This window comes from Acanthochromis polyacanthus, chromosome 22 (assembly GCF_021347895.1).
Source record: "Acanthochromis polyacanthus isolate Apoly-LR-REF ecotype Palm Island chromosome 22, KAUST_Apoly_ChrSc, whole genome shotgun sequence".
Classification (NCBI taxonomy): Eukaryota; Metazoa; Chordata; class Actinopteri; family Pomacentridae; genus Acanthochromis; species Acanthochromis polyacanthus.
This window is the reverse complement of record NC_067134.1, coordinates 7,466,902-7,491,331: the sequence shown is the minus strand read 5'-3', so window position 1 is coordinate 7,491,331 and position 24,430 is coordinate 7,466,902. Positions and strand designations below refer to the sequence as shown.

Below are 24,430 nucleotides of genomic sequence, written 5' to 3'. Positions count from 1 at the left end.
AAAAAGATGTGGCATCATTTTAAACAGTGAAACCAAACTAATAAAATGTAATGACCAACCAGTGTGGAATACTGGATTCTGCACAAACTGAATGCAGAATGCTGGACAAAGAAATTCTCTACAGATATTTTTCCCATCTAAATCTTATCTTTACACAGTTAATGTATTAACTTATTTATGTGTGCATGAATGTATTTGCTGACTGATTTATTTAGTACTTTTAACATATCAGAGTTCTGAGTGAGTTTTTCTGTAGATAGGCAAAGGCCATTTATTGATCACATATAGGCTATTAAATAAATGATCTAAAAAAAACAAAAGCATTTAAAATACTATTAAACAACTTATGCATTTATTGAGTCACTAAAATCCTGTAGAGTCTACGGCCACATTAGTCTGACTATAATCATCCTCTGGTAAATTCACAACCATGTACTGATGTCTCTTACCAAAGGGACTTCAGGAGATGATTAGATGATGATAAACTGTGACCTGCTGGTTGGTTCTCTCTGTTCTCATGTTTCTTACATGTTGGTCTCCTGATGCTGCCTTACTTCAGTCTATGAGCAACAGAAACCACAGTTTGCCCTGTACCTATTGCCAGGGTTCCAGTCTTCCCACTCACGCCTGTGCTTTTGAAAACATTTTTGCTTCTTTGGACGTGGTGGAGTTTCGGGTGTAGACATTTTTAAACACGCGGGAGCAGCAGCGTCTGTTACCAGGAAACCAGAGACAGGACCGGCAAACAGACCTGTTGGACCATAGACATAATAAAGAGCAGACGCCGCTCGGGGTGCTGCGCAGCGAGAAATACGGCCACCATCTTGGTCCGGTCATCTGCTCCACTCAGCGCTGTTTGACAGCACATTTAATCCGTCTTAACTCTGAATATTAAACTGATTTTCACACGTTTTTTATTTTTATTTTTTTGCTGCAAACGTCATACATGTAGCTATGATACAGGACAAATGGTTCGGCGTATTTTAATATTCATAGCTGGATTAATAGATCATAATAATAATAGGTAATAGAATATTGTGATATTAAGCTCGACTGTAGACAGGTATTTTGCAAACATTGTAAACACACACACACTAATATATGTTAGAGAAACAGATAATGGCAGTAAAGTCAATTATTATAATAATTTGAAGAGACAATATACACACGTGGACAAAATTGTTGGTACCCCTCAGTTGAAGAAGGAAAAACCCACAATTCTCACTGAAATCACTTGAAACTCACAAAAGTAACAATAAATAAAAATTTATTGAAAATTAAATAATCAAAATCAGCCATCACTTTTGAATTGTTGATTAACATAATTATTTAAAAAAAACAAACTAATGAAATAAGGCTGGACAAAAATGACGGTACCCATAACTTAATATTTTGTTGCACAACCTTTTGAGGCAATCACTGCAATTAAACGATTTCTGTATTTGTCAATGAGCGTTCTGCAGCTGTCAACAGGTATTTTGGCCCACTCCTCATGAGCAAACAGCTCCAGTTGTCTCAGGTTTGATGGGTGTCTTCTCCAAATGGCATGTTTCAGCTCCTTCCACATATGTTCAATGGGATTCAGATCTGGGCTCATAGAAGGCCACTTTAGAATAGTCCAACGCTTTTCTCTCAGCCATTCTTGGGTGTTTTTGGCTGTGTGTTTTGGATGGTTGTCCTGTTGGAAGACCCATGACCTGCGACTGAGACCAAGCTTTCTGACACTAGGCAGCACATTTCTCTCCAGAATGCCTTGATAGTCTTCAGATTTCATCGTACCTTGCACACTTTCAAGACACCCTGTGCCAGATGCAGCAAAGCAGCCCCAAAACATTACTGAGCCTCCTCCATGTTTCACCGTAGGGACAGTGTTCTTTTCTTCGTATGCTTGGTTTTTGAGTCTATGAACATAGAGTTGATGTGCCTTACCAAAAAGCTCCAGTTTGGTCTCATCTGTCCAAAGGACATTCTCCCAGAAGCTTTGTGGCTTGTCAACATGCATTTTTGCAAATTCCAGTCTGGCTTTTTTATGAGTTTTTTTCAGCAGTGGTGTCCTCCTTGGTCGTCTCCCATGAAGTCCACTTTGGCTCAAACAACGACGAATGGTGCGATCTGACACTGATGTACCTTGGCCTTGGAGTTCACCTTTAATTTCTTTGGAGGTTGCTCTGGGCTCTTTGGATACAATTCCAACGATCCGTCTCTTCAATTTGTCATCAATTTTCCTCTTGCGGCCACGTCCAGGGAGGTTGGCTACTGTCCCGTGGGTCTTGAACTTCTGAATAATATGAGCCACTGTTGTCACAGGAACTTCAAGCTGTTTAGAGATGGTCTTATAGCCTTTACCTTTAAGATGTTTGTCTATCATTTTTTTTCGGATGTCCTGGGACAATTCTCTCCTTCGCTTTCTGTTGTCCATGTTCAGTGTGGTACACACCTTTTCACCAAACAGCAGGGTGACTACTTGTCTCCCTTTAAATAGGCAGACTGACTGATTATGAGTTTGGAAACACCTGTGATGTCAATTAAATGACACACCTGAGTTAATCATGTCACTCTGGTCAAATAGTTTTCAATCTTTTATAGAGGTACCATCATTTTTGTCCAGGCCTGTTTCATTAGTTTGTTTTTTTAAATAATTATGTTAATCAACAATTCAAAAGTAATGGCTGTTTTTGATTATTTAATTTTCAATAAATTTTTATTTATTGTTACTTTTGTGAGTTTCAAGTGATTTCAGTGAGAATTGTGGGTTTTTCCTTCTTTAACTGAGGGGTACCAACAATTTTGTCCACGTGTGTATGATTTGTCTGAGTCTGTCCGCTTCAGGGAAGGTCATCGGTGCTCTATGTGGGGTTGTATCGATGCTGGAGACGGTAAATGGTGGTGATGTTGACATTAAAGTGACGGGCAATGTCTCGGACAGACTCTCCAGCTTGCAGACATCCGATGGCTTGGTTCCTCTCAGTTTGGTTTAAGCGTGGCATAGTTAAACAGCAAGTGAAATGCCTATGATCTTGAATGAAATTTATACCCACTGAAGGTGTCGATAAATCGTGCATATTCAATTGCACGTGCAAAGTGTGAATCATGTCCACATCATCAATGCATTGGTGTATTGCGACGATTCGTTTTCCGTTTTCACACCAACCTTACAAAACACAACAGAAAATGTTAAGAACACACCATGCACCACAAAGTACCAAATGCATTTTTGTTTTGGGAAACCAAATTTAAGTTTTCATCGGGTAAAAGAAACTTGCGTTTCTTTTGCGTGAGTATACATACAAGACTTCCTGGACAATGCCCCAGCCCTGTACGCTTCAAAGACCTGCACTTCATGGATGCTGACAACACTGCAAAGGACATGATAATCCTGAGGATAGAACAAGTGGAGGATATGGTAGGAAATACAATATTATCAGCAGTTAGTTTTCCTCTTATTATTTTCTGTCTCACTTAAGGGTCTTCCATTTCAGTTCTAATGATGATGATGTTATATGTATTTATTTAACATTGGAAAATAAATGAACACTCATGCTAGTTGACTTTTCTAGATGATGATGATGAAGATAATGTCAGCTGCTCTCTGCTCTGCTGATGGTCTGCTGGATGATGAGAGCCAGGCAGCTCAAGCAGAAGGTGATGTGAGAGGATACAGGGAGGAGGAGGATGACGATGAAATGATGTGGAGGAGATGAGAGAGGTTTGCATTGATTTGACAATAGGTGTGATGATGATATTGTAATGCAGTCATATGGTAATTTAACTAATAACTCATTTAAGATGCTCATATTATTGTAAACAAAAGCGCAGGTTTGAATTTATTTGGAGCATTACAAAGTGAGTTATGAGACTTTGCTGTTGTTTATGATTGCTGTGTATCAGTATTGTTTTTTGTTGTTTGTGTTTGTCATATTATTGTAGACATATTGTTGTGACTTGTGTTTCTTTTGTTCTGTCTTGCTTTGTCTTGTCTACCCCAGATGAGGAGCCAGAGCCTCCAAGAAGAAGTCAGCCATGGACCAGTTGCTTGGAGGTTTCCTCGCTCCCAGAGCCCCAGAGAAGACCATAAGGGAGAGAGCTAAGGAGGAAATAACAAAATACAGGGCAGGGGATGGCTTAGATGTCAATGGTGACGTGTTGCAGTGGTGGAAAGAAAGAGTGGATCTTCCACTGCTTTTAAAACTGGCCAGGAGCTATTTGTCTGTTCCTGCAACAAGTGTCCCTTCTGAACGAGTGTTCAGCACAGCAGGGGACATGATAACAGCAGAGCGCAGTCGGCTTCTTCCTGAACATGTGGACCAACTAATCTTCCTGAAAAATAACGTGAAGCAAAGCCGTATGAAATGCATCACAAAGTGAGAGTGGCATTTACAGAAAGATCTGTTTTCTTTTTTAATTATGATGGACATTTCATAGAAGACACTCAGTGAGAGTAGTCTGTTTACACTCCAACACACACAGCAGCTTTGAGCCTGTGACTGCCGTACTGTTTTCATTGTATTTTACGTTCTATCTTATGGAGATGGACGCTTCATAGAAGACACTCAGTGAGAGTAGTCCGTTTGTGTTTACACTACAGCAGCAGCTGTGAGGCTCAGATGCCAAATTCTTTACATTTTCTATGCACAAACCCCAATAGTGAAAGGGTAAGTTGCTGAACACTTTGTGCTCCTCACTGCTGTATTAGCCTAATGAGTTCATAGTTTGGCAGACAGGAATATGAACACACATTGATTGCACTGTTGAAAGTGTCACTTTAAGTTACTCATTGGGAGCATTTTACTGTACTTTTTACAACAGTAATGATTGTTTAATTGTTTTACTCTTTCATTGTTGCAGAATTCACTCAAATCATCGATTCTCAGTGTTAGAAAGTTAGAAAGTCGACTCCAGCACATCGCTTTGGCAGACAGTAGCATGGCCATTGAATGGTTTATTTGTCAGGCAGTGCATTAGTTCTTCAATAATGTCTTCTGTATATTACACTACTAGAACAGAGCACTTGTATGATGTAGGGTTGAGATTGGGGGAAAAAAGACAAACAGCACTTTTGTTGAATTTACTGCCAAGCGCCTTTAAGGAATAAAGTCAAATCCTTTTTGTAGGACCATACCGCATTCCATCTTTTTTATTTAATTTCTTTTTTTCTTTGCTTATTTGCATCATGATCAATCGCATCGTATCACAACAAATTGCATCATATCGGCTCGGCTCGCATTGATTTGAACAAAATGATTATCGTATCGTATCGCCAGAAAATTCCACGTGTCGTTAAAGTATCGTGTCACTGGCAGTGCAGCGTGATGCGTATCTAATCGTCCTCAGTGCTGAGATTCACATACGAGTCATTTTAAATAGAGACACGTGAAATGAAAGAAAACTCTCATTAAATCAATACTGAGCGTGTAAAGTTGAATGAACTGATCCATCATCTGGTGTTTGATCTCATGTAGAATTCACAGTAATATAAAATACAGCTGTAGTCATTAAATCCACACATTTACAATGGAAACAAACACATTTTTAATCAGTTAACTAAGAAAACCATCCTTTAATGTCTTCCCTTAAAATGAGCAACATTTTTAAAATATAGTTGTAAAGTAAAAGTTTCACACTAAAGATGAATCACTGATGAACATTTAATGGCATTAACTCAGTTATTATGAGGAAACAGAAATCCATTTCTAATATTTCTATCAAATATGTTTCTGTCTATAAAATATCCTGGACATCAATAAAAATGTCTGCAGAGTGAAATCTATGAAGTCCATCTGCTTTTATTCATCATATTGATGTTTAAATGATGGGAACTGCAGCCCATAGATATATACAAACGCTAGATGTCTCAAGACGGAGTCGGCGGCGGCGTCACTTGGCGGCCATCTTAGGACAGGGGACTGCTCTGGCGCACTGTACTGTAGTCAATGGTAAGGTGGATGATTTCCTCACTTTAACACTCATAACTCGCTCAATTCTTGATTGATTTACAAACGGTTTAGTTTATTACAAACCTTATTAACGTGGCTATGATTCAGGCTCAATTCCGAAATCGCAGCTTTTCGTTTTGAAAAATGCGGCATAGTTGTGTGTCTTTTCTGCCTGGCTACTCACATTGAAGATGGTGTTACTCACAATCTGATTTTCAATTATTAGGTTTTCCTGAGACCAACGTTTTTTGAGAACCGAATCTTTAGGTGAAATTACATTCTTTGTGGTTGTGGTTGTATTTATTTGCTTGTTAAGAGACTTTGATTGAGACCTTGGACTTATTGTTTGTATACATCTATGCCTGGATTAGTTAGCCTGCAGCCGAAATGCATTGTGGGTAATGTAGGCACCAGGTTCATGAAAAGAAAAGACATCATCTCTTTTTGTTGTGCATTGATTTTGGTTGAGCTTTGTTTTTATCTGTGCATTAGAAAGCTGATAGTAATAAAAAAGTGCAATGCTAAATATTAAAATTACATTTACATCCATTTATGCTGAAAAAAGCTGATATCTGTGTTCATTATTATACGAATTCAATGGTTTTAATTATTCTTATGTAAGCAGTAAAACAAGTACATCTCTGACGTTTATAACAAACCAAGCTGTTGTAAAATCGGTTGAAAATTGAGCAATCTACAGTGATTTTAAAATCCATGCTCCATTGACTTTAATGTTATGAGTGATCGAGCAGCCCTGTCCCAAGATGGCCGCCATGTGGCGACGTTGCTCCCCATAGGCTGACAGCGCTCATGAGCCATCTAGCGTTTGTATATATCTATGCTGCAGCCCACGTTCAGTCAAGTTAGAGGAATTACGGATAAACAACGTTTACAGGTTTCTCTACAAAATAAAAGCCCTGATTTGTTTCACGGAAAAATGACGTGATTTCAAGAATATGAGTGAAAGTCATCAGTCCTTTGGTTTGTAAAGTCTCAGAAAATGGTGAAAAACGTCAATGAGAGCCTCTCAAAGCTCCTCAACCCAAAGACTTTCAGTTTACTGTCAGAAAGAATCAAAGAAATTAAAGAATATTCACATTTATGAAGATGGAATGAGAGAATTGTGACGTTTTTTCCTCCAAAAATGACTCAAACCAGTTAACCGACAGTCAAAAAGTGGTGATAAATGTATTGGTTGCGTCTCCAGAACAATCCTGAACCTGAATCTACCTGCTAACATTTCTGTGGTCATCATTAGAATAAACCTCAAAGATGTAAAGTGACTGTTTGGTCCAGATGATATCAGCTGGAGATGGAAACGTCTGTGGACTAAAATCACTTTTCCATCATCACTGTTTTTCTGAGCTCATTCAGAAACTGTTGTAACACAGACCGTCCACCAGATGGCACCGATCACTCATGACTGCACATTATTGTGTGTTTCAGTTAAAGTATGGATGTCTGCAGTGTCTCTGTTCATAAACGTCCTGGAAGAGTTTTATAAAGTGTTACTGGACTAAAACAACAATCCTGTTTTTATGACTTCAGTTCATTTCATAAAAAGTGGTTCCATCAGCGGCCATGTTTGTTCTCTAAATGTCACACGTGTTTGATTGTTTCTGATTTCTGTACAGAGATGTGTTTGAATTCATTTTATGGGAATGTTGGTGGTAATAAAACACCATGTACTGATGCTGATGGTCCAGTTTGGGTGTTTATTTGGTGAATATCTCTGGTTAATGTTGATTTAAGATGCTAATCCTACAATTAGCATCATTATGTGTTGAACACAGAAGGTTTGACTTTGATATTACAGCATTAAATAGATGAAACTTTTTATTGAGTTATTAAAGCAGGAAAAGATGGTTCAATGACATTTAGAATCACAAATACACAACTTTATTGTAACATTTATTCTAAAATCATGAGAACAGACTTGTCATAGTGCAGCGTGTCAATGGAACACAATAATATGTTGTTAAAATAGTTTAGTAGTCGTCAAACAGCTTCTTTCACATCATCTGTTTTTCTGAGCTCATTTAGAAACAGTGTAATAGCACAGAACGTCCACCAGATGGCGCCACTTTACTCACATGGAATGCATTGAAGTGAGACAAACAGGAAAAGGTCATAGTGTAGCCTTTGGTTAAAAAACGTCATTATTGATACAATCTGCATATCAGCCCAACCAACCAAACTAAATCATCCAGCAGCAACATTTGAAATTCTGCTGGAAAAACGCAGACCTGGCAACCCTGCCTGGTGGGTCTAAACATGAACAAACGATGCATGCTGCAGGGAAAGCCAGCAGAGCATGGAGAAGATGGTGACAGGAGGACGTCCAGGTAGACGGAAAGCAGATGAATCTACAGCAAACCTCACAACAAGTAAAACAAAGGCAGGAAGATATGAAGAAGCATACCTCGCCCTCAACTTCACAAGTACGACTGTGGGTCATGAAGAGAGGCCACAGTTTCTGTGTGTCTCTAAATATTAACTTCTGACAGCATGAAGACAAATAAGTTAAGGTGCCACTTACAGACTGCACATCCTGAACACAGAGAAAAGCCAGCTGATGTCTTCAGAATAAAACGACTCAACTGTGGTGAACAACAGAGTGGCTTCACTAAAGCAGCATCTGTACCTGGAAATGACCAACTCCCCCCGTATAAGGTCGCCTACAGAGCTGCTCAGTGGAGAAAGCAGCTCACTGTTGCTAAGGAATGAAGACTTCCTCCTGATGCTGACATGGTTTCAACCATGATTGATGAAGCAGCAGCAACCAAACTGAAGGCTATTCCTCTGTCAAACAGTACTATCAGGAGGCACATTGATGACATTTAAAAAGACACAGAGGAGCAGCTTCATGATAAGATGAGAGACAACCGCTTTGCTCTGACAGTAACAGACTGTTCATTGATAACATTCGTCAGATTGATGCCGATGGTTTGAAGCAGGATTTGCTTTTCTGCTAACGTGGAACTAACAGAGCCACTGCAGAGGAACTGTTCACAATCACTGACACTTATTTGAAAGAGGCTGATCTGAAATAGGAGGACTGTGTGGGGATCTGCACTGATGGAAAGGAGGAGGGCTGCCAGCGCTCATCACCCTGATGTGTAGTGGACACACTGTGATACATGGAGAGGCGTCTGAACAGCTGAGTCCTGAGCTGAACCATGGAATGACAGACATCGTTGCCACAGTGAACTCCATCAAAACAAGCCGTCAAAGCCCGGATTTTTGCAGCTCTCTGCCAGGAAATGGGATCCGAGCACACAGCTGTTCTGGTTCTCAGTGAGTCCTGATGGTTGTCACGTGGGAAGCTTCTTTCCAGAGTGTTTGAATCGATGAAATCAGAATCTTTTTGGTGGAGGAAGGTCATGAAGTTGCCCACAAGTTTAGCAACAACAACTTCCTGCTGAAACTTGCAAACCTCAGTGACATGTTTCAGAAAGTCAATGAAGTAAATCTCCAGATCCAGGGCACTAAAACACACCTTCCACAGCTGGCAGATCAAATCACATCTTTGTCAAGAAAACTGGAGATGTGGGAGAAGAGAGTGAAAGAAGGGAATAGAGACTCATCTGAGAGCCGAAAATCATTCACTGAGGACAAGAAGCTGCAGAACACATTGATCCCATGCATGATAAGCCACATCTCTGCCCTCCACAAACACTTTCTGAGCTATTTCCCAGTGCAGGATCCTCCTGAATATGACTGGATCCCCTTCAGTTCAGCAGCAGCAGCTGACTTCAGCGCTGCAGAAGACCAACAGTTCATGGATGTCAGCTCTGATTCAACAATGAGGCTGCACTTTAACTCAAAGACATGGACTTTATTTTGGATGGGAGTGGAAAAGGATGACCCAGATCTTTTTTCTGTTTTCATTTCTGCCGTGGAAGAGGATAAACGCTGATTATTCAACATGGAAAATTAAATTCCACTTATCAACAAATAAGCAAACAAACATGAAGATCAAAGTGTGTTATTAGTCATTTATTGAATAAAAAAGAAAGTTAGAATAGTTTAAAAGCCACAGGCAGAGCAAATAAAAGTGGAGAAAGACGTATTAAAATCATTGATCTTGTTCAGGAAAAATCAACCACTGCAATGAAAATAAAAACTAAGTTAGACATTGATTACAGCACAAGATCTGTTCAAAGAATTTAGAGCATGGAAGGGTTCAAATACAGCACAATGTGAGGAAAAGCTCCTTTAACGGCCAAACACAACATTTATAGAATGAAACAGGCTAAAAAATGTAGAATTTACAGAGTTCAATGTAATCTGGATAGTCCTGGTGGGTTTAAATTCTACTGGAATCATATCGATGCTGAAAACATTTTGATCCACAGATAGCTAGGGTTATGGGAGCTTTGATGGAAAAATACAATCTGATAGAATTTGTTGATGAAACCAGAAATTCAGAATCTGATCAAAAAAACTGATGAAAAAACATTGAAGCACTTATTTATTGTAAAAATGAAAAATGGATCTATCAATAAGACATAAATGACAGAAGAGCACAGAATACTTTGGAAAGAGTGACACAGATGAAGGAAGTTCTCATTTCATCACTAGAACAGGACTTAAAGACTCACATCAGGATCAAGTGTGGCTGCACAAAAAGCTGATTTTCACTGGACAATAATGTGTGAAAGTCTGTCAGCAGTTTGGAGATTCACTGCTTCCTCTCTCATTTCACACTTTGTGCAGCTCAAATGCTTTTAGTTCCAGTGAGCGTCAGAGGAACACCACATCCTGATTTTCACTCTCAACATTTGACTGGAAAAAGACGCAAACACCACATTTGGCTCCTGGAAGAATCACAACTTCATCTTTGAAGAGGAACAAGTTTACAAGGAATCATTGAGAAGGATTTGACAAAGAAACACATTTAATCCATGAATGTGAAAACATGTTTGTGAGGGACAGAGTCATGGAGAGACTCAACCATCTGTTCAACACTGTTTCTGTACCAGGAGGAGACTCTGGAGACGAGACTCAGCACAGAGACACTGAAGAACCAAACCTGGGCCAGTAGACCCCAAATCCAGGATATAGAGTTTCAGTGAATGTGGTGTTGAAGGTGTGGAGGAGGATCAGAGAGTCAGAGGAGACTCTGTAGAAGGACAGAGTTCCAGCAGGAACGTCCACATAAACTGAAACTCTGTGAGAGACTGAGGAGGACCTGATGGATGTTTGACTGTTATTGTGAATGACAGAGTAACCATAATCAGAGCAGATCAGACTCCAGGACTGATCATTAGATCCAAACCAACAGTTATTACTGTTTCCTTTCCTTCTGATTCCTCTGTAACTCACTGATATATCAACCCATCCTCTCCACTTCACCTCCCAGTAACAGCGACCAGTCAGACCAGTTCTACACAGCAGCTGATACCAGTCAAACCTGTCTGGATGATCAGGATACCTCTGATCCTCCTCCACACGTGTCACCTTCCTGTTGTTGTCAGACAGTTTGAGTTTTCTGTTTACTGTGTTTGTGTCGACTGTGAGTTGACAGGAATCTGATGGAGAGAACAAACACAACACAGCTGCAGTTATTGATGGATCATGTGATCAGTATTAAAGCTTTGATGATGACCTCAGAGATGTGACACTTTGAAGATGCTTGAATGTGCTGCTTTGTTTCCATCAATCCATTCAAACACACTTACACTTCCTCAGACCTGGTGTCAACCATGGGACTCCAGCAGGCGTCACCCTGAAAGGAGGAGGACGGTCAGAGCAGCAGAGACTCTTTCAGCAGCACACATGGACGTTACATGGCTCTCACACTGTTCCACTGATAAAGGACCAGAGCGTTCATAGAGGTGACATCATTCTCCCAGACTGATACAAACTTCACTGGCGCCATGACTGACTGTACAACTTTAAATCATTTTCTACAATTGTGCAGCAAAACAGAACTTTTTTCTTTTCTTTTTCCTCTTTTTCAGTGATATCACTCTATGCTAGCCCATTGCCTTAAATCCCTTTGGAAAATCTCATTTAATGAACTAGAACATCAGGTTATAGGTGTCGCTGAGCTGCCTTTCCTTTTTGTGTGTGTGCCAGAATATACATAGCTAGAAGCTTAGAAAGCTTTTTGCTTTATTTCTTCTTTTTTATGTCTTTTTCACTTGTCTCACTCAATGCTAGGGGACTGAGGAATAATGTAAAGCGTAAAGCTTTATTTTTAATGTTAAACAGCTGAAAACTGATTTGGTTTTTTCCAAGAATCACACTCACTTATTAAAGATGTAAACTTGTGTAAAAATCAGTGGGAAACGACATGTGGTGATGACATGGACAGAACATTCTGCTGGGGGATCTTGTTTAAAGGGGAGTTTTCCTGGAAAATTGATGCACTCTGTGACAGTCAAGCTCATTTGATTTGTTTAATAGTAGACTGGAATGGCAAAGCAATGATTATTGTTCATTTGTACGCTTATAATTCTACATCAGAAAAGGATAAACTTATTCATACATTAGACTGTAAACTTGCAGCTCTAACTCACACATTCCCTGAGGCTTACTTCATTGTAGGAGGTGATTTTAATGTGCTCATGAATGAGGTGATGATAGATGGCCTCCAGCTAAATGCTCACAGCCAAATGTTCACTTCAACTCTTTCATTGACAAGTATGATTGATGTGATGTATGGAGAGAGAAGTTTCCAAATACTTGGAGGAATAAAAATGGCTCCAGACAGTCTGGCCTGGATTACTGGCTGCTCTCTAAATCACTTTCTAAAGACAATATTCCAATCAATGAAGTTTAACGGCAAAAGCATTTTTAGCTTTAAACGGGACGATAGAAACACTATACATCCATGGAAAGTTTAGAGTCTCATGAATCCGCCGGTATAAACCACTTTCAGATGTGATTACCACAGCGGGTAATATAAACACATTTCTAAAACAAACAACAAAAGTTTAAAGGGGCATAAAGGGCATAACTTACGTTTCGACGGTCTTTTACCGGTCAACGATGAAAATAATCCACAAAAACCGGCCATAATCCAAGAGTAGTCATCCAGACAATACTAGCAAGTATCATATTTTGTCCAAAACATGTCTAGAAATAAGTAAATAATCCACAAATAGCTCGGCTCCGTGCGCGTCCACGTGGCGCATGGTGGCGCTGCGCGTTCCATAATTCACTGCATTTTTATCCATAATTTTATGAAGCTTTCTGTAATCCTCACGATCTCGGTCAGAAAATGGCGACTGAAGCCTCTGCTTTCGATCCCAACCGCATTTCAACCAATCAAGTGACTCATCGCTGCCTCCGAACCCGGAACAGCCAGCCGTTGCCGAGACCGATGGATCTGGTGACTCTCATCTCTCCACTAAATTCTGAGCAAAATGACGCCGGAGGAAACGTTTGACTGACAGGGCATGTAGCCAATGAGCTTGCTGAATAGCCGAGAGGCGGGTTTTAGCGGCTCTGTGTGATTTTTCACACCTCCGGCTCTCCTGCTGCAGCTGCTTTTCTCTGTCTCCGTCTGAGCCTCTGATTCAGATCAAGATCCGCACTGAAGCTTATCTGAAGTGATTTTTTTTAGTTCTTTATGAGTTTTTGGAGTGAAAATAGTGTGAAAAAGGGCCAGTAAACGACCATATACCATTTTTTCACAGGGTGTACATAGGGTGTCCAAAATTGACATAATTGGGCTTATTAGTACAAAAACGTGTGAAACACTCATTTCTTGTAGTATTGCTCTGAAATTTTGTCCTGAACTATGTAAGACCCCAGGCTGTTGCCATGTTGTGTTTCAAGCTGTCACAGTGCTGCCACACTAACTTTCAGGTGTTTTATTAGGGAAAAAATTTAGGCGTGAATAAAATTCTTCCTAATTCAGTGTGTTCCAACATAAATAACTCTGTGTCAGTAGCACCTAGAGTAATTTTTACTGCACTGGGTGACAATGCAGGTTGTCAGCTTTCAAAGGAGACCCCAGCCATGCCTGTACTCCAAACAGTTCAAGAACAGCATTCAATTTACTTTCTGTACATCTTCAGGAGAAATTTCAGGGGAAAATTGACCGCAGCTTAAAGGGTTAAAGTGGAAAAAACTCATGCTAAGTACAATGCCATGTCTCAACTGAACATTGATGGAGTTGTGACTGAAAGTAAGAGCAGTATTTCTGAGTTTTGCTCTCTTTATAAAACAAAGTCTGACAAAGATGCAATGGATAGACTGTTTAATGTGTTGATTTTACAAACTCTATAACGGAGGAAGAGCGGTTGATGTGTGACACCCCTCTCACACAACAACAAGTATTAGATGCAATGATGCAACTTCAGAGTAATAAGTCACCTGGAGTTGATGGATTGTTTCAGAATTCTAGATAGATTTTGCTGAACTTTTGGCCCCATTTCTGTTCAAAGTTTTCTGAAGGTATTAGTAAAGGGACTCTTCCAGCAAGTATGACACAAGGCTGGATGACTTTAATTCCTAAACCAAAAAAGGAGCCTCTCTTCATTGATAACTGGAGACCAGTTTCATGATTGAACAATGACTCTAAAGTTCTTGCTCTTGTTTTTGCTAAAAGATGTAAAAATGCTCTTAACTCTATTATTGATGAGAATCAGTCTGGGTTTATGAGTAACAGGCATATTTTCAATAACATGAGGCTAGTTTTAGACCTCATAGACGATGCTGACCTTATTAGGGATGACAGTTTCATTTTAGTTGGAGACTTTCACAAAGCCTTTGATACAGTTGAACACTCCTTTATGTTTTCTGCTCTTAACAGCTTTGGTTTTGGGCCATACTTTTGCAGTGTGATGAAAACATTCTATGCTGGCGCCAATAGCTCGGTAAAACTGAGTAATGGCACAACTCAGAGATTTTGTTTGGAAAGAGGGCTAAGACAGGGCTGCCCTGTCTCAGTTTACCTCTTCCTGGTTGTTGCTCAAATCTTTTGTCATTTTGTCAAATTCTGTCAGTTGGAAGGCATCTCTATTGCTGCTAGAAGCAGACTTTGAAGTCAGTTGGCTGATGATACAGCCTTGTTTTTAAAGAATGCCCTACAGATAAAGCCTGCAATTAATGCAATCCACATGTTTTCTAAAGCATCAGGTTTGGACTTAAACCTAAATAAGTGTGAGCTATTCGCTCTCTAAAGTTCTGATATAACCTCAATTGATGATATACGAGTAAAGAGTAAGGTTAACTATTTAGGGATTACTGGAACTAAAAATCAGTGAGAGAGATGCCATCTCAACTTTGAGCCAAGGATTAAAAAGGTGCAGAATAAATGGAAGCTTTGGCTACAAAGAGACTTATCACTTAAAGGTGAACTCTTCTGTCAAAAGCTGAGGGAATTTCCAGACTTGTGTATGCCGCCTCCTCACTGGCACTGGACTGTAAAACTGTCACATTTATTGATAAGATGCTTGTTCATTTTCTGTGGAAAAACCGTACACACTAGATCAGAAAATCTGGAATTCTGAACAACTACAAAAATGGAGGCCTCCACTTTGTTGATTTTTCAATTCTAAACAATGTTCTGAAGATCAAATGGTTCAAATCTTTCTTAAAAATGATGCATCTTTATAGAACTTTATTCCTAAATGTGTATTTCATCAAACTGGAGGACTCCCTTTTCTGTTGGTTTGTAGCTACCAAATAAACAAGATTCCCCTAAAATGATCCAGTTTTCACAAACAGGTTTTGTTGTCGTGGAAAACGGCCTACAAGCACAATTTCTCTCCACATGGGTATTATCTCTGGAATAATGGGGATATACTGCATCAAAATAAAAGCATCTTTCTCAATCGCTGCTTTAACAACAAAATGGACTTCGTCTCACAGCTTCTGACCCCTAGTGGCCATTTTATGAATGACACTGAATTCTGTGAAAAGTCTCCATTCCCTTCAACACTTGAAGAGTTTCCAAAGGTCATTAGCTCCATTCCAGCTGCTGTTGTGACTCTGTGCACTGCCTCCTCTCTTGCAGCAGATATACATGTTGTTAATCCATGTGACACTTATTGTGGCTAAATATGCTTTGGGACGGCAAAGAACAGCAACAGAGCTATACGTGCACTGTTCCAAAGAGAAACGACAACAAAACCTGATGTTATCCATGACTGGAACTCTTTTATTAATAATATCTCTGGTCTCAGGTTTGGCTTTTACCTCACAAGTTCATGTTAACAAAGTTAGGGACATTTCTGTTAAAATCTTACATAAAATCTGTCCATAAAACATTCTATGACTAAGTTCAAACGTGATATAGATGTAAGATGTTCTTTTTGCTCTGAACAGCCAGAAACAGTTCCACATGTTTTTATTATTGTAGTTACAGCAGAAAAATGTGGAAGAAAATTTCTAAATTTTGTTCAGAAAAACTAAATCTGCAGATTGATTTGTTCTACAAACATCATTTTTGGAGTTTATGCACAGGATGGATATGAAAAAGACAAGGCCTTTATCATCAATCTCATATTAATATTAGTAAAATTTAACATTCAAAAAGAAAAATTCAGTAAACAAAAGCCAAATTATCTTGTCTTCCATAAAGAATTTGAATATTATTTAAAGTCAATAAATAAATATCTGAGAACCAGAAAGCAATAAAAACTGTTTACATTTGTAAAAAATTTAATTTTCCATAAATGTTTGAATTTGCTCAGCTGTTTTTTTTGTGTTTTTTTTAGTATCCTTTCTTTTCTTTCTTCTCTTCCTTTCTTCCTTCAAAGTGATTTTTGTTAACTTTGTCACTGTTTGTTTCAATATCATGTTGATGTTGGATGTTACCTGTGACTTTCTGAAATTAAAAAAAAAGAAAAAAGTTCACCCTGCTTCCTGTCTTTGAGCTAAGCTAGGCTAACAGTTTCCTTTCCGTCATGGTGCATAGCTGAGCTAACAGTGTTCTTCTGCTTCCACTCTTTTTTGTGAGCTCGGCTGATAGTTTAGTGAGAGTGTCTGTCTGTCTGTACCTCAGAGTGTCTGTCTGTCTGTACCTCAGAGTGTCTGTCTGTCTATACCTGAGAGTTTCCAGTCTACAGTGTGGATCCTCCACTTTAGCTCTCAGCATCTTCTCTCCTGAGTCTCCTGGATGGTTGTAGCTCAGGTCCAGCTCTCTCAGATTTGAGGTCTTCAAGCTCAGAGCTGAGGCCAGAGAAGCACAGCCTTCCTCTGTGACCAGACAGCCTGACAGCCTGCACACACAAAACAACACAAACCTGATGGACAACACTTGGATGGATGTTTCTCTCTCTCTTTTCTTTTTTGTCTTTCAGATACATTTTGCTGCACATTTCATGCGTCTCAAGCAAATCAACAATCTCAACAATGATTAGTGGGATTTAATCATGTCAAAAATAAACCCTGACAAAGTCCTGCACAAGTTCAGTAAAAGCTCATTTGATGAATCCCATCAGCAGAAATGATTGTACTCAGGTTAGCTGTTTATCCACTGATAGAAATCACATCAGCTTCAAAGTGTGAGTCCTGACCTGAGAGCTTCCAGTTTACAGTGTGGACTCTCCAGTCCAGCAGAAAGACTCTCCACTCCTGAATCCTGCAGGTTGTTGTTGGTCAGGTCCAGCTCTGTCACACTGGAGGACTGGGAGCTGAGGACTGAGGACAGAGCTCCACAGCTTCTCTCTGACAGATTACAGCCACTCAGTCTGAAGAGACAAAAAGCACATTATACTGATGAAACAGCAGCAAAATGAAAAAGGATCTTCAGTCTCCAACTACTTACACAACTTTCTTGGAGGCTTTGACCACTGGCAGCAGCCTCAGAAGAACCTCCTCTGAAGCAGAGTATTTCTTCAGGTCAAACACGTCCAGATGTTCTTCTGATGACAGTAAGATGAAGCCCAGAGCTGACCACTGAGCAGGGGACAGTTTATCTGTGGACAGACGTCCTGATCTCAGGGACTGTTGGACCTCCTCCACTAGAGAAACATCCTGCAGTTCATTCAGACAGTGGAACAGATTGATGCTTCTCTCTGCAGACACATCCTCACTGATCTTCTCCTTGATGTACTCCACTGTTTCCTGATTGGTCTGTGAGCTACTTCCTGTCTGTGTCAGCAGGCCTCGTAGGAGATTCTGATTGGTCGGCAGTGACAGACCCAGGAGGAAGCGCAGGAACAAGTCCAGGTGTCCGTTTGGACTCTGTAAGGCCTCGTCCACAGCTCTCTGGTGGAGATTTTTTAGTTTGGGTTTCTTTTGAAATACTTTCAGCTTCTTGAAGAAAGTTTGTTGTTCTTCCAGCAGGTTGATTCCAGATTTGATGAAGGTCTGATGGACATGAAGAGCAGCCAGAAACTCCTGAACACTCAGATGGACGAAGCTGAACATCTTGTCTTCCTGTTTCCGTCTTCGCTCTTCTTTGAAGATCTCTGTGAACACTCCTGAGTACACTGAGGCTTCACTCACATCGATGCCACTTTCTCTCAGATCTTTTTCATAGAAGATCAGGTTTACCTTTTGCAGCTGTTCAAAAGCCAGTTTAGCTAATGACTCTATGTACTGCTTGCACTTCTTTGGACCGTATTTTTCTTTTGTGTGACCAATCTGAAATCTTAGAAACTCTGTGTACATCTCAGTCAGGGTTCTGGGCAGATCTCTTCCCTCTCTGGTTTTCAGCAGCTCCTCCAAAACTATAGCAGTGATCCAGCAGAACACTGGGATGTGGCACATGATGTGGAGGCTTCGTGACTTCTTCATGTGGGAGATGATGCTGCTGGCCTGCTTCTTCTTTCTTAATCTCTTCCTGAAGTACTTCTCCTTCTGTGGGTCGGTGAACCCTCTGACCTCTGTTGTGATGTTGACGAGGTTTTGAGGGATCAGATTGGATGCTGCAGGTCTTGTGGTTATCCAGAGGCGAGCTGAGCGCAACAGGTTTCCTCTGATAAGTTCCCTCAGCAGGACTTCGATTTTAGTTGACTTTGTGACATCCACAGAGGGAATGTGGTCGACCTGAAAGTCCAGATGAAGGCGATTCTCATCCAGTCCATCAAACACAAACAGCAGTTTGAATCTGCTCTGCTTGTAGCTGCTGTTTCCTGATGACTGCAGAGCTGTAAAGATGTAATTCAGAGCCTCCACTGTGACGTCTTTAGTTTCTGGGATACAGAAATGAATGAGGTCTGCCAAACCAAACTCTTTTCCCTGCAGTGAATTCAGAGCACGGAAAGTGAATGGGAAAATAAGATGCACGTCTTGATTGGTTCTTTCTTCAGCCCAGTCCAACACAAACTTGCGGACGAGGAATGTTTTTCCAATCCCTGCAATCCCATTGGTCAGCACTGTTCTGATGGGCATGTCTTTTCCAGAAGGATGCTGGAAAATGTCTCTGGGTTGGATCTGTGTCTCTGTGTCTGATGGCTTCCACACCTTGTCAATCTGTAGGACCTCATGCTGTGTGTTGACGTGCACGTCCCGGCCAGCTGTGATGTACAGCTCTGTGTAGATATCAACCAGACGCTGCTTATCTGCTGCCCACCCCTCTGTTGTAACCTTAAACGTGTCCTGGAAGTTTGACTGAAGCTTCTGTTGGTAATATGTGATGGGACGTGGTTCTGGTACCGGAACAGTCTGATCTGTGTCAAACATGAAGGGAACAGCGTGAGGTGTGTGTCTACAGAAACCTCTGCTGCTGTTCGAAAAAGTAAACACAAGCAACTATGAAGAGGCTGAAATTTTAATTAATCACCTATAGCTTCTGATGGTAATAAAAAGTTGGCCAACTGCGTGTGAGATGTTTCTGAACTTATTCCTGAGGGTTTCATCCTCACCTAGACACAAAATGCAGGAACTTATCCTGATCATTTGGTGAAAAGTGACTGAAAAAACTGACTGAAAGGGCAACTCAGCTAAAGGGCTACCCAGATGGTTAACTATGGAGGCAGTCAGAAGGTAGATGGGTTCCCTAAAGTCCAGATTAAAGTGTTCTTAGAATTCCTATTAGGGCAAGACCATTTCATCAATATAACCTAAAAACAGAGATCTGGACCAGCAGACTTGTTCTGGGCTCACTGGGGACCTTATCAGTACACTACCGGTCAAAACTTTTAGAACACACAATTTTTCCAGTTTTTCATTGAAATTCAAGTAGTTCAAGTCCAATGAGTAGCTTGAAACAGTACAAAGGTCAGTGGTGAACTGCCAGAGGTTAAAAAAAAAGGTAAGGTTACCCAAAACTGAAAAGTAATGGACATTTCAGAATTATACAAAAAACTCTTTTTCGGGGAACAGAAATGGTGTAACAACTTAAAGCTGTTCTGCAGCAATGGAGGTTGATCAAGGCTTGAAAGTTGGAGCTACCAAATCCTACAGGAGTCCCAACTTTTCTAGATTCCTTCTAATCCTCTGTCTGCATAAAAGCAGTGTTGGAACACACCATGGAACTCTCCAGAACATTATTAGAACAGTACTGTACTGCAGAAAGCAGTGTGTTGCTACAAAAAAGGAGAGGAAAAGGTAATTAACAATAGAAGAAAGACAGACCATCAGAACACTTAAAATGTAGGTCTTTCCTACAGAGAAACTGAAGACAGTCAAGGTGTGAGTGAGTAAAGTTTTCTTCACCATCAAAAGCCTCTCAGAAATTAGCTTAAAATGGACACCAGTTTAGAAAACTGGATTTGAGGATCACCAGCCATAAAACTGACCGTTCTGCTACAGCTACACTACAACCTGCTGCCTCATACAACTCCATAGACAACCACTGTTCTGTGTTGTACAAAACAACCTGCTTAAACTCTGCTTCCATTTCAGGCATGAGGAACTGCTGCTATCTTTCTTTACAGACCAAAGAATCCATCAGTTTTACCTTCAGTCTGAGGAAGAGGAGGCTGAGTTTGAGAGGAGGAAGGTTCTCTGTTCTCTGAAGGTTCTCCAACATCACTGACAGGCACTGACAGACAGACAGAGATCACATGTTATATTCTCCACTGCTTACTGCTTTAATTTAATTCAGCTACAACAGACTTAGAAGTTACTTTATGTTGACATTTATTGATGAGTTTATGGTGTTGATTAACTCTGGTTTTCTGACACCAAACTGCTCCTTCAAAGTAAAACCTAATGTTCCTCTGACATTAGTCTGGCATATCCAGACCATTCTGAAGAACAGAGTGTTCTGGCTTCACCTCATCATCATCCTGCTATAGAGGGAAGAAGGTCTGTCTTTTTAAAGCAGCCACAGTCATCCAGGGTGGAGCTAAGCCCAGGATGCAGCAACAGTGTCCCCTTAAATAGTCAGCCAACATGGCTGCCTTATTGCTCCATCCAAACCCTCTGAAGACTTGACATTTTCAGTGTGGTAGGTCACTGGGAGGTTGTCGATGGTTTAAAACTATAACATAATGTTACATAGTACTACATACTAACATGTCAGATGGTACACACAGAAAAAGATGGAGTATGTTCCAGTACATATTATGTTAAATGTAGTATGTCAGAAACACCCAGATGTCCTACAGCATTCAAACTGATTTTGTAGAATGAAAACTAACATGTTTTCTGGCTGTTCTGACCCACATTCTATGAACAGTCACAGCTCTTAACAGTGTGTCGTGGAAATAGAAATAAGTTTGAGCTGCTGAGACTCACAGTCAGATGACACCACATTACTACAGACTGGGACAGTCACAGTTTAAGGCTCCATATTATCAAGTAGGATGTTCTAATTGTATGTAGGACACAGCGAATACTTTGTGTAGGATGTATTTAACTTAAAGGTTTGTGATTTGGAATGCAGCTGCTTCAACAACATGTCTCTGTCCTTACTGAGAGCTGATTGGTCAGCTTCCCTCTGGTTGTAAACTGCAGGACCACTCCCAGCTAAACAGGATGAATGAAGAATCTTCAGAAACTGTCTCATCGACTCATTATTTGGTGAGAACAGGTGAGGACATGCTTTGCTTCCACAGAAGGTCAGCTCATACAGAACTAATTTAGGTGTTATATCAAGGTTTAAACAGCAGGGGGCAGCATTCAGTCAGTAGGGTTGATCAGTCGATTTTACAGAAGAACTGACCTTAATGTGGACTCAGGAAAAACTGTAACAGAACCTGAACTCTATCAGACTGTAGCAGAACCTGAACTCTATCAGACTGTAGCAGAACCTGAACTCTATCAGACTGTAGCAGAACCTGAACTCTATCAGACTGTAGCAGAACCATCATGCATCTTTCTGACTGTAATGATATCATGTTGTTCTTGTCTTGTGACTGACCTTCTGATCCTGAGCTGCTGGTAGGAAACCTCTCCAGCAGATCATTCCTGTCGATCTTCTCTAAAACCACTCTGGTCACCTGCACAGCTCTCTGAGGTCCATAAGTCTGTACCATCACATCCACAGTGTTACACCTGTCTAGTGTCTGTAGTCGGCTCTTTTTGATGGCTGGGAGGCCTTGGACATTGTTGGACTCCTGCAGGGACCACTGGAAATCAGACAGCTCCTCATCATTCAGATCATCCAGGATCTTTTTGAGGATCCGTTTAGTCATGGTGTCTCCCTGATAAAGTCAAAGAAAATGTCAGCAGTTAATGAACAGTTGTGTTGTTGGTGTGGTGGAGGTTGTTGTGTAGCAGCAGGACTGCAGTTAATCCTACAAGACAATAAAAGTTTAGACCTCATAAACCAGGAGTTTATTTGGCTGCCATCTTGGTTCATCATTAATGCAGAACGATGATCCATCACAAAATGACAAAAATGAGACTCAAAATTACAAAAATGTTTTGTTTTGTTTTAAAAAGAGACAAATCAGACCCCAAGCTCGAAAAATGAGAAAAACAATTGCCTTCCAAAATTGCAAAGATTATACAAATTAAAACACAAAACAACATAAACAAGACAGAAAACTCTTAAAATGTGTCAAAAGAAGACAGTAAATGGTGAAAGAAATGAAAGCGTGCAGAGCTCAGACAGAGACCATCTCTGGTCCAGCTGGTCCTCAGGGATTAATATTACTTTAGTTTTAGATATCTGAGGAAGAATAATGACCTTCTAGGACTAAATAGAGTTCATCTTTTCATTTTCAGATCATAAGTAGACCTTTAATTCTTCACAATATCCAGACATTGGAATTCTAGAGTGAAACATGGAAGAAACGTCCCAAATAAAGAGGCTGATTCCTAAAAGCTGCTGGTGGTCGTATTCAGCTCTGTAGATCCATGTCGTCTTTATGCTGCTCTGACTTTGATCACTAATGGAAGTCATGAGTGTGGATGGACATCCTTGTTCCACTTCTGTTTGACCACAAACATTTGCTCCACACAATGTTCTAGTTCTACGTGTGTTGATGAAAAATCCATCGTTCAAAGCATTTCCATCCCACAGCTGTTGAACTGAAGTTCTGCTGATAAGAACAACTCATGTTTAGAACTGTCCGACTAATATAATGATATTTAGTGATAAAACATTGATTTGGTTTTAAGGAAAAAAAGATTTATTTAATGTTTTAATTGTGTCACAACAACGCTGTTCTTGAGTTAAAATACGACGAATGATTCAATCAGCTTTATGTTCTGTACAGTATTCACCCCCTTTGATGTTTTACCCTTTTATTGCTTTCATAAATCAATCATGGTCAATAAAATTTGGCTCTCTTAACACAAAAATTTATTGGAAAAAACTCTTTGATGTCAAAGTGAAAACAGATTTCTATAAAGTAATGTTAATGAAAGAAAATTATATAAATAAAAATAATTGTTTGCATAATTATTCATCCCCCTTTTTTAATTTAATGGTCTAATTCAATAGAGGTCCATCAAATTGTTGCCAATAGTCTCACAATTAGTGAAATGAAGATCACCTGAGTGGTGTGGGTGTGTTTCAAGTGATTGAGTTGTAAAACAGCTGTCTGAAGGGTCCAGAGAGTGGCTGATCAGTATTCCTGGCTACCATTACACCATGAAGACAGAAGAACACTCTAAGCAACTCAGGGAAAGGGTTATTGAGAAGTACAATTCAGGGGATGGTTACAAAAACATTTCCAAGGCACTGAACATCCCCCGGAGTTCAGTGAAATCAATTATCAAGAAATGGAAGGAATATGGCACTTGTGTGAATCTGCCTAGATCAGGCCGCCCTCGTAAACTGAGTGACCTACAAGTAGGAGACTAGTGAGAGAAGCCACCAAGACCCTACAACTACTGAAGGAGTTACAAGCTTCAGCTGCTGAGATGGGAGAGACTGTGCATGTAGCAACTGCTGCCCGGGTTCTTCACCGGTCAAAGCTTTATGGGAGAGTGGCAATGAGAAAGCCACTGTGGAAGAAAAGTCATATTAGATCTGGACTAGAGTTTGCCAAAAAGCACGTGGAAGACTCCATGGTCAAGTGGAAGAAGATTCTTTGGTCTGATGAGACCAAAATTGAGCTTTTTGGCCATCAGACAAGACGTCTGTCAGGCCGGCTTCAGCCAGGCCTGAATAGTGCTTTTCCTCCCGTGCCCTTTTTTGGCGTTTCCTGCGGCAGAGCAACAGGTGTTTCCCATCTGCCTCATCAGCG

At 40.3% G+C, this 24,430-nt stretch overlaps 1 protein-coding gene across 1 annotated transcript; it reads right to left on the bottom strand.

The window, feature by feature from the left end:
- Window positions 1-9,917: 9,917 nt before the first annotated feature.
- LOC127531807 (NACHT, LRR and PYD domains-containing protein 12-like) lies at window positions 9,918-22,441 on the bottom strand. The gene is made up of 7 exons (XM_051941956.1): window positions 22,153-22,441; window positions 20,746-20,829; window positions 17,665-19,513; window positions 17,414-17,587; window positions 16,943-17,116; window positions 11,618-11,664; window positions 9,918-11,467 (listed from the first exon to the last, which is right to left on the bottom strand). Exons 1-7 carry the CDS (start codon window positions 22,424-22,426, stop codon window positions 10,941-10,943), a joined length of 3,129 nt encoding a protein of 1,042 aa, XP_051797916.1. The 5' UTR covers window positions 22,427-22,441; the 3' UTR covers window positions 9,918-10,940.
- Between the last annotated feature and the right edge of the window lie 1,989 nt (window positions 22,442-24,430).